Source organism: Phaseolus vulgaris, chromosome 2 (genome assembly GCF_000499845.2).
Source record: "Phaseolus vulgaris cultivar G19833 chromosome 2, P. vulgaris v2.0, whole genome shotgun sequence".
NCBI lineage: Eukaryota > Viridiplantae > Streptophyta > Magnoliopsida > Fabales > Fabaceae > Phaseolus > Phaseolus vulgaris.
In genome coordinates, this window is record NC_023758.2 from 47,480,212 (window position 1) to 47,491,361 (window position 11,150).

At 29.0% G+C, this 11,150-nt stretch overlaps 1 protein-coding gene across 1 annotated transcript; it reads left to right on the forward strand.

Annotated features, from left to right (window-relative positions):
- The first annotated feature begins 421 nt into the window (after window positions 1–421).
- On the forward strand, window positions 422–6,677 carry LOC137812811 (mitochondrial-processing peptidase subunit alpha-like). The gene is made up of 13 exons (XM_068615028.1): window positions 422–633; window positions 1,023–1,271; window positions 1,384–1,680; window positions 2,654–2,821; window positions 2,927–3,094; window positions 3,181–3,261; window positions 3,431–3,497; window positions 3,703–3,800; window positions 4,662–4,734; window positions 5,333–5,403; window positions 5,525–5,574; window positions 6,179–6,291; window positions 6,391–6,677. Exons 1-13 carry the CDS (start codon window positions 595–597, stop codon window positions 6,441–6,443), a joined length of 1,527 nt encoding a protein of 508 aa, XP_068471129.1. The 5' UTR covers window positions 422–594; the 3' UTR covers window positions 6,444–6,677.
- Window positions 6,678–11,150: the final 4,473 nt, after the last annotated feature.

The window sequence follows — 11,150 nt, forward strand, 5'->3', positions numbered from 1 at the left end:
TTTAGTATTTTAAAAAATTAGGGGTGTAGGAAGAAAAATATAGAAAGGCAGAAGAAAAAGTCGTAACATAACGCCTTGTACCATATCAATTCCAACATGCATCCAACTTGTATTTAAAATGATAAAAATGTTCTTAAGAAAATGACGAAAATAACCTTAAAAAAAAGAGTGTAAATAAAGTTACTTCTAGATTTTTTATCTGGAAATATTTTGGATTTAGATATCCAAAACCTTTTTTGAATTCCGAAAATATTTATTCGAAATGAATTTTTAATTTTATTCTCTGGATTTTTTTATCTAGAATGTATTTTTTATTTATTTTTAAATTATTTTTATTATTCCAGATTTTTTAAAATCTGAAATAAAGGTAATTTTGGAAATTTAAAAAAATGATAGGTGCAGGTTAGAATTGATATGGTGGAGGAAGAAATTGCCGTAATGTTATGGGCTTGCTTGTGGCTGGGGCCCATTGTTCAAAAGCGTGTAGCAATACCCAAACCTCCATGTCGGAAACCTCGAATAATTTGTTTCTCTTCTCTAACTCTAAGCCTACCAGAGTCAAATATTCAAGTGGTTTTGAACTGTTGATCAGTCATGTACAGGAACGTTGCTTCACGCCTCAGGATCATTAGGGTTCGTATCTTTCTTCTCTTTCCCTTTCAAATGTTAATTGCTATTATTGTTATGCCCTAGATCTCACCCTTATACGCACTTTCTTTTAATTACGAACTAAATCGAATCTTGTTTTTTTCTTCCATTGACTACTCCCTCCATTCTAGTACTCTGTTTAATGGCTTCTCAATTAGGATTGAAATTCACTTGTCTATGAGCGCGGAATTCCTGTTAATCGCTTTAGCTCGTAGCGAAAAATCTGAAACAATTTATATTTTTTCACACCATTTTTCTATGATTCATTCGTATTTTGGTTAAACGTTATTATTCATTTGATTTCCTGTGCCTACAAGTTTTAGATTATGAGTTTGGTTTGAAGTGATTGTCTGATAGTTTTTTATTTTTGATAGGCCCGTTCATGCAGCAGGTTGCCTGTCAGATTTGCAAGTTCAAGTTCCGTTGCCACCAAACAATCCTCCTCTGGTTTGGGTGGTTTGTTTGGATGGCTCACCGGCGACCGATCCAGTTCTGCTACACCGCTTGATTTTCCGCTTCCAGGTGTTGTACCTTCTCCTCCATTGCCAGATTATGTTGCACCGGGTAAAACTATTATCACTACACTCCCCAATGGAGTCAAAGTGGCCTCTGAAACATCCGCGGTATGAATGATTGATTTTATATCATTTAATATGTATATCTATCCATCTACACACACATGTATGTAAGAGGTCTAAAATTGAAATAAATTGATCTGAATTCTTTGTTCTTCAGACTCCCACGGCATCAATAGGTTTATACGTAGACTGTGGTTCAATATATGAGAGTCCAATAAGTTTAGGGGCTACACATTTGCTCGAACGAATGGCTTTCAAAACCACTAGAAACCGAAGTCACTTTCGTGTGGTCCGTGAAGTAGAGGCAATTGGTGGCAATGTGCAGGCCTCGGCTTCTAGAGAACAGATGGGTTATACTTTTGATGCTTTGAAGACATATGTTCCTGAAATGGTGGAACTTCTTGTTGATTGTGTGAGGAATCCTGCTTTTCTTGATTGGGAGGTTAACGAGCAGGTACTTTCTACATTGTTTTTTATACTTTCTGGATGGTTTCCAACATAGTTAGACAGGAAATTTGAAAAGCAGGAAACCTAATAATTTGAAATCAGTGTAATAACTTATACACTCTAGTAGTAGCTGATGGTGACCCATAAATAAGCTGTATGTTTATGATGGACGTGATCATAAAACTGGAAAAAGAACTTGAAAGGAAAATTATATTAATAAAAATAGTTGTAAATGCAAAACCAGAGCCTATCCTCTTACACATGTTTGTGTTGGCTTACTTAGTTCCTCTTGCTACCAATAATCTAATTGTCAAACTAAATATTCATTGTCATACTAGTTCACATACCCCAATTGCTGGTCTATGGTTTAAATGGGGATAAATGATTGATTTTGTGTTTTTTCAAATGGGACTTCTACCGGTTTATTGTGGGAATATGATCATATTTTTTTTTACCGTGATCATATTGGTTGAAACATTAATTTTAATTTACACAATTGGGAACATTTAACTTAACTTCATATTATTATTATTATTATTTTTTTAAGAATTATTTTTAAATTATAGGTTTATTTCCTATTTTTCGATAGGATCATCTTAATTTGTAAATTAGATTGGAATGGATGAGAAATTACTAACATGCCTCTATGTGAGTTTGCCTGTATGGTCAGATATATAATTTGCAAACTATATATCTTATGCTCAGAAAAAAAAGTTAAACTCAATGAGACAGTTAGAAGGTTGATAGTTATCTTCTGGTATAATCATAAAACTTTGTATTCAGATGATATATTATCCTTTTAAATTCAATGAGACTGTCAGAAGATTGATAAATCAGTTTACTAGAAACATATTTGATAGTAAATACATTAAAAAGTCAGTTAATAATAATTAGCAGATTTTTTTTATCTATTAGCACTTAGGGCTTACATTAAATGTCTAATGGTTTCTTTGAAAACAAAATTCCCTTATTAATTGCAGCTTCTCAAAGTAAAGGCTGAGATTGGTGAAGCTTCCAAAAATCCTCAAGACTTGCTTTTAGAAGCAATTCATTCTGCTGGTTTTTCTGGTGCCTTGGCAAATCCTCTTTTAGCTTCAGAATCAGCCATAAATAGACTGAATGGTACAATTCTGGAGGAGTTTGTTGCTGTAAGTAATGTTTAAATATTATTTAATAATTTTTCATAATTTGTAGATTCTTTTTATAAGTTGTTCTTTACCTTTCTTATAAGACAAACTTTTATGAAATATCAGGAGAACTATACAGCACCTCGCTTAGTACTTGCAGCTTCTGGTGTTGAACATGAGGAATTGTTATCTGTTGCAGAGCCTCTCTTGTCCGATTTACCGAGTGGCCCGCGTCCAGAGGAGCCAAAATCAGTATATACTGGGGGCGATTATCGATGTCAAAGTGAAACAGGGGTATGCAATTGAAAAAATATAGCTTCTGTTCACACATCGGGTTTTTAATTTTTGGGCTGAAAGTCTATCGTTCCTTGAATGAGCAGAGGACCCATTTTGCTCTAGCATTTGAACTTCCTGGTGGCTGGCATAAGTTGAAGGATGCTATGGTTTTGACTGTTCTTCAGGTTTTGATAATGTCATATATTTACTTGATTTTTTTCACTTGAAATTGTTTTCCTTATTTTAAGGTGGCTAAAAATATTTCTGATGGTTTTTTAGAGTATGTTTATGATTTTCAGTAATGTTTTTGTTATTTAAATTTTTATTTAACTGTACTATGTCATTTTACTATAGATGTTGTTGGGAGGTGGTGGATCATTCTCAGCTGGTGGTCCTGGTAAAGGGATGTATTCACGGCTATGTAAGTTATCTTGAAATACTCAATCTATTCTTAGTTTGTAGTTGAAGCTATGAACAAAGAATGATAGTCAATATTTGATATATAGTTTTTCTACTCACTTTTCTTTGTTGCCACAATTTTTTTTGTAACTAAGTTCACGTGCTCCTCTCCAAAGGCTGTGTTCTTTTGATTATTACCTCAACATTCTTGGTTTGATGATGTGCAGATCTCAATGTTCTGAACCAATATCCACAATTTCATTCAATTTCAGCCTTCAACAATATTTATAATGACACTGGCATTTTTGGCATCCAAGTTACAACAGTAAGCCCCTTTAAATACTGTACATTATTTAATCATGAATTTTTGGATATGAAAGACCTGTTCATTATGAACTTATGTTTTTTGGATATTTTTGAAGACCGAATATATTTGTAAGTCATTTTTTATATGTTTAGTAATATTAATTAACAGTACCCAAGTTACAACAGTAAGCCCCTCCGAATACATCCATTATGAAATCATGTTTTTCTGGATGTATTGAAATACCTAGTCCATCATGAAATCATGAGTTTTTGGATATATTGGAAGGACGGATATTTGTGACTCAATTTTTATATGTATAGTAATTAAGAGTGGTTTTATTAAACCCTTGATGTGAAACTCTAGAACCAAAATTTCATGGTTTCTATATGTGTATATAGATATATTTTAAAAGAATTATTGTGAGGAATCTCTACGGTATAGTAATATAAATATCTATACCCACAACTTATATGCCACATGCTACGCCTAGATCTTTGCATAAACTGGTGACAAGAATGAAGCTGTACTTTGTGTTTAGTTGTTGGAAAGTAGGTAGAAAAATAGAGGTTGAAATAAAACTTATTTTCAAACTAAAGTTATTCACTATTAAAAGTGTGAAGCTGTTTATTTTCAACCTTATCACATTTTTTTCCTGCCAGTTTTTCATTCCAAAATTAGCATTCCCCACTTTGCATTATGCAGACTTATTTACTGGCCACATTGCTGGAAATTGTTGAGTTTATATATATATGTGTGTGTGTGTGTGTGTGTGATGGATGTGATCCATTTGATCGGTTCCTTGTTCTTATGACTGTCTGTGCCATCTACTACACCATTCTTTTTAGTAGTCTGATCTGACTCCATTTGTCTTTGTGTCAGAACTCAGATATTGTATCAAAAGCCATTGATATAACTGCTAATGAGATTCTTGCTGTTGCTACTCATGGAAAAGGTTGGTTGTTATGCTTTTAACTAGTATTTGCTTATTATCTTAATTTAAGCTCAGTTGTATTAGAAGTATAATAGAGGAGAAGAAATAAAAAAGATAGAAATAAGAGAAGTAAAGTGAAAATGGATAAAATACGGAAAAAAGTGATTTTTTTTGTTTGTTTGTTTAGATGAATTACAAACAAAAGACTTCTAATGGATGAATTATTTGGCTTAATTGAAAAACTAAAAAATAACTTGACCTTTTTTCGTCATGAGAGGTCAATGGAAAAAGAGTAGAAACAAATAAGTGAAGTTTGAAAAATATTTTTGTGCTAGTTAAAAAATTACTGTTAGTTCATTACTTTTTTCTTAATATAAAATTATTCTTCAATTTTTTATATTATATATTGATGATTTATTTAATTTTTTACGAAATTAAAGCCAAAAAAAAAAACAGATCAATTCTTTCACCCCTCTCTTTCACAGCCAATTTAGGGGGGAACCCTTCTCCTTTCAAATCAACAGTATATTTTCAGTGCCATCCCCCTTTCTTCCATTTCTTTCATCTCTATTTCTTCTATATTGATAGTTTTATACTTATGCTTTTGCTCTATCTGTAGTTGAACAGGTCCAACTGGATCGAGCCAAACAAGCTACCAAATCTGCAATTTTGATGAATTTGGAATCTAGAGTAAGTAAATGTACCTCAAATTAAAGTTTTATCTGGAAACTACAATAGCAAATGTTTTTTAAATTTTTATTATGTTTTTTCGGTAACTGTCTACTCAGTACTAAACTGAACCTTTTTTTAGATGGTTGTTTCTGAAGATATAGGAAGACAAGTTTTGACATATGGTGAGAGGTATGTATCATGAAGGGAATTCTAAATTTGCTGCTAATTTAAGCTTACTAATTACGTCAGTGATATTCATTATGTACTGATTTTTTAGTTGTTTGTTTCCTCTTCTGAATTTCATTTTCTTTAGCGACAAGTTTAAAGACACTGAGGTGAACTTTAAAAAAAATAAAATTAGTATTTGAGATGGTATCGTGTCAAAGAAAGAACTTATCTTGGCCATTGCTAGAGTATTCTTAGATAGGAGATAAAAGATCTGTCTATTATGAACTAATCGTGTCTAAATTTGCTACCAAATTTAGAATCTAAATAATTGATAGTTAAAACTTTGGTAGCTTAGATACCAATTTAGAAACTATTTATCAATAATAGAAACTAATTTAGAAATCAATAATTTTTTAGTCTCTAAAATGATCTTTAATTTAGTCATTATAACACCTAATTATTTTTTGTCTCTAAAATTAGTTTCTATTTAATGATTTTCTTGTAGTGATAGTTTTGAAATTTTCATTAAAAAGAATAGAGAATGGTAGCAGTTAGTTCATAACTAGGATTTGTATACTTGAAATGTTAGTGCCTTTAGTTAAAGTATGTATTTTTTCCTATTCAGGAAACCTCTGGAGGATTTTTTAAAGGCAGTGGACGAAGTAACCTTGAAGGATATTTCTTCAATTTCGCAGAAACTCATTTCTTCTCCTCTGACAATGGCATCATATGGAGATGGTATATTTCATTGTTTTGTTTTATGAATTCTTCTTGATGGTTTATATATTTCATTATTTTTCGAAAGGCTGTTCTTGATTTCTCTGTATCTTCATGCAGTTCTCTACGTTCCAAGTTATGAATCAGTGAGCAGCAAGTTCCTTTCCAAATGAGATTATTTCCATCCATCTTATTTACTCTTTTCTTGTCATGCAAGAAGTCTTGTACTATTAAAAGGTGTAAAATTATCCTAATTGTTGTTGTTGTAGGCAATAAATTAGCGAGCAAAACTATTGTTTCTCGGTATATAAAACATTGACGTAAGAGAATATTTTTTGGATTGAACTTCCAACTGCTGGATTATTTTGGATTATAAACCAAATCATTAACTCGTCTTTTTGAAGAAATTTAGAAAGTATAAAATCTATGTTTTTTTTTACTTCAGTTAGCTTCATCGGGCATTGCTAGTTTAAAAAATTAATTTAATTTTTGTTAAAAAGTTATAATAATTTGACAACTTTTTGAAAGAAAGGCTTCACACTCACAATAATAATAAATGGTTGTTTTGATGTTTCTTGTAAGATGTGAACAATAATTTCTGATTTTTGGTTTACTTCATTATGTTTAGAAGGTGTTGTTTCTTTTATAATTTTCTACTGCATTATTTCCTGAACTAAATTTCAATCTTAGCCAGGTTGATGGAAAAACAACTATTGTCATATTATTTTTGCTGTCTTCTTTATAGTACACCACCCTTGTTTTCATTATTATTACAAGTTGTGGTAAACATCATTACCCAGAACAATAGAAAACAACAGCAAGTTGATAAATGTTTTATTCTTATATATGTGTGTTTCAAGAGACATTTCAACCTTCAATTCTAAACTCAAAAAAAGAAAATTCTCGATTTTTTCTGCACATATCACAACCGTAGTTAACCACTTACATTAAAAAATTATCGATACAAGAAAAGTAGTAATTTTTATGAGAAACATTTGGGCAATAACTATTCAACAGTTTCCTGCCAAACTCCGTCATGTATGTGTTGTTATTCTTCCTGTTGTTGTACTTGTAACACGTTGCTGAGAAGGTACCTTGTTCCAATTGGTCAAAACAATATTTTGGTGAGTAAAATAGAAGGAAGTTTTCAAGTATGAGATAATCTTTTGCATATTTCATGGGGTCATACCCACTTTTGTAGTTATCAAAACCTTTTTTCATTCTTTTGTAAACCATAAAGATAGTTATTAAATGTTTCCGTCAATATGTTCAAAAGTCGAATATTAAAGATAATTTATATACAATCGAAGCGTTTTTAAAGATAAAATCGTGACGAACACTGATTTTCAAAACAAAAGATAAAATCGTGACGAACACTGATTTTCAAAACAAACAATATTTCAAATGTGATGATTGATCTAACGATGTTATCTCTCGAATTTGAGATTGAAATATTAAAAAAAATAAGATTCTTATTTTTAAGGTGCAATATCAACAATATTAAATCATTTTACATTATTATTCAATCATAAATCACCATATAAAATAAATTTACATTATTTGTGGATTATAAATCCAATCAAATAACTATCTCTAACATAAGTCTAGAATGTGATAAAGTTGTTCTCCTTAATGAAGTTTCATAAAAAAATCTTTTACCCAACAAAGAATTACACCTGACAAGGAAAGTGGAGAAGATGTCCATGTCAAAGCAATTCATAAATGGATTAAATTATTTACAGCTTTTCCTTTTAAGAAAAAACAGAAGTCATAAGTATATTTTCTTTCCCATTGCCGACAGAGCACTCCCTAAACATATATTTTATATTTTTAGACACATTATAAGAAAAGAAAAGTTTTGTTCACACCATCAACAACAAATAACACACATTTCACACGGTTTATACAAAATCTAAATTTTGTATGTTTTGTATGTATATATATACACACACTAATAAATTTTGTAATCAATTATTTTAAATTGAAAAATATTTAAAAATACAAAGTAGTACATGTAATATATTGTTTATTTATAAAAATTAGTTAAATATGCGTAGTCAAACTTATATTAATTTATTTATTTGATTAATTTATATTTCTAATAAATTAAATTACATTTTAATCTATTGGTAACGTATGCTACTCGATTAAATGTTTGTTTGTAACTTTCAAAACTTCAATATAAAAAAATTAAATCAATAACTGAACAAATTAACAGATTAATTCAATATTTACTATTTTAAAACATATATAATAAATATGATTAGTATAAATATTTATTTTAATTATGAAGTTAAAATTTTAGGTGTTACATATTTCATTTGAATTATATTGAAAAAATAATTCTTTTTAGATGTAAAATTACCAATCTACTCCTTAGTTTTATAATTAAAAATTAAATAATTTTAAATTTCTTTATAATAAAAAAATACATTCAATTTTAATCACTCAAAAATAATTTATTTCTTTGTCTTTCATTTATGAAAATGTGTGTTCTTATTTTCATGATGATAAAAAAAAGGACATTATCTCGAAACATAAACTATATGGCACATTTTCATAAATGAAAATTTTTAAATAGTATAATTTACTTATAAAGACTAAAGCCACTGTCCTATTTGCGGTAATTAATAACATAATAAACTTCTAAATTGATTAATTATTGAGGATATAATAAAATGAGAATAGGTAAATATGAGTTATTAGTTTTAAATTATAATCTCCCATATCAATTCTTTTAATTATTTTTTTTAAAATTATATTATTGATACCAAATACCTAATTTGCATTAGAGAATTTGAAGAGTTACTTTTTTAGTCTTCCTTTTTTTTCATCATAAAGTTTAAATACTTAATCTATTTAAATAATAATTTTTTTCTATCAATCCGATCTTCATCTTAGAAGTAATCATAACTAAACACCCAAACATGTCTAAATTAAATTATTCATATAAACATTACAACTTAATATAAACACAATTACTTTTAATAATATTTTCAACTAAATCAATTATATTTCTCACATGTTGTCCATTCACTTTCAACTCAAATTAATTCTTATACTACAAAATCATAAAATAGAAATCAATTTTAAACAAATAAAAATAATTAGTTGTTACAGTGACTAGATTAGAGACTAAGGATTTTTTGTTTCTAAATTAGTTTATATTATTGTTAAATAGTTTCTAAATTGGTATATAATTAACTATCAAGATTTTAACTACCAATTATTTAGATTCTAAATTTGGTAGAAAAACTTGGTAGCTAAATAGATATCAATTTAGAAACCATTTAACAATAATACAAACTAATTTAAAAATCATTTTTTTTAGTTTCTAAAATTGTATCTAATCTAGTCACTATAACAACTAATTATTTTTTGTCTTTAAAATTGATTTCTATTTAATGATTTTCTTTTGTAGTGTTAATTTACCTTCCCTCACATCAAACATCCCAATTTTCTAATTTTTTTACCTCAATTGAAAGAGAGCATAAACGAATTCTATCCTTGCTATTACTTTATGACTATACTAGTATCAAAAATAATAATTATAAGGAAAGCTTCTCTATATAAAATATAAAATAATAATTATAAGGAAAATTTCTCTATATAATTATTAAGTATAATAATATAAAATTTTAACTGAGACGTAAATATGACATAATAATTAACGATTATATTATTTCTCATAACACAGATCCAATGCTCAACATTAGATGAATGTGTCTCCAACTTGGTATTCACTGCTTTGCTGTCTTGCAATGTTTTCTTATTTTTATTTATCTTCTAAATAATTACTCTATACTTATTTTATGAGCACCCTCATGATGCAACTTTTTTGTCTCCCATATTAGATTAATTAATGATGCTAATAATACCTCTATTGGTTGTTAAAATAATTACATTTTTATAATTGAATAAACAACGTAGACCACCAAATGGAAGGATACTATATATAAATACTCATAATATTTAACAAGTGCACGAATTGTTAAGTTCACAAAATATTTATATATAGTTAAATACTAATTAAATCTTTGTTTTCGAAAAAATAATATGGAATATACATATACAGAGGACCAAGAATTGTACTCATACAAGAAATATTCCTAAAGACGATGAATTATGCAGAAAAGGAAGAATGTTTTGGAATATGTATAAAACTAAATCCTCCGAGTATAATTACTAAAACTAGCATACACGATTATATTCTGGTGGAACTGTGTTACCAACCATATATAAGTAACAAAATATTATAAACAGTGGAATATTTATGCATTGAAATCGCGAACCAGGGTGGAACTCTGGAACATGTGGGCTCCATGGCTAGGTTCGTCAAAAGTCAATTTAACGGATAATAAAGCAATTTATAGTTCTCTTTCTTTCACTTAAATTGTAGTGAAAAAGAGAAATATTTGAAACGATGTTTGAGAATATTTTTGCCACCTTTTGCTAATTGCTAGGGCCAAGTTTAATTCACTTCTAGATCTACCCTTAAGATAGGATATATTCCACACTCTAGGGACTGTAGTTCTATGGTTTGCCTTTTCTCGGTTTATCTGATTGTGTTTTTTTCAGGTTTGGAGTGAAGTTATCTGAAAGATTACCTTATACACTGTTTTAGTCTTTTGTATATGTGTTAGATCATTTCTAAATGGTTTTTGTATATATTATTTTGTTTTATAAAAGAAAAATGATTTAGGAACTGTGAAATGATATCTTTGGTGAAAATTCTGATCCATCTCCTCATTTTCAGGTCCATGAGATCAAATCAGAGCTTGAAATTTTGGCAAGACAAGGAGGCATCATCGCAGTCTATGTACACTGAAAACATCATTAGGGCCCCTCCATCATTTTTATCTTGACTACACCAAAGAATG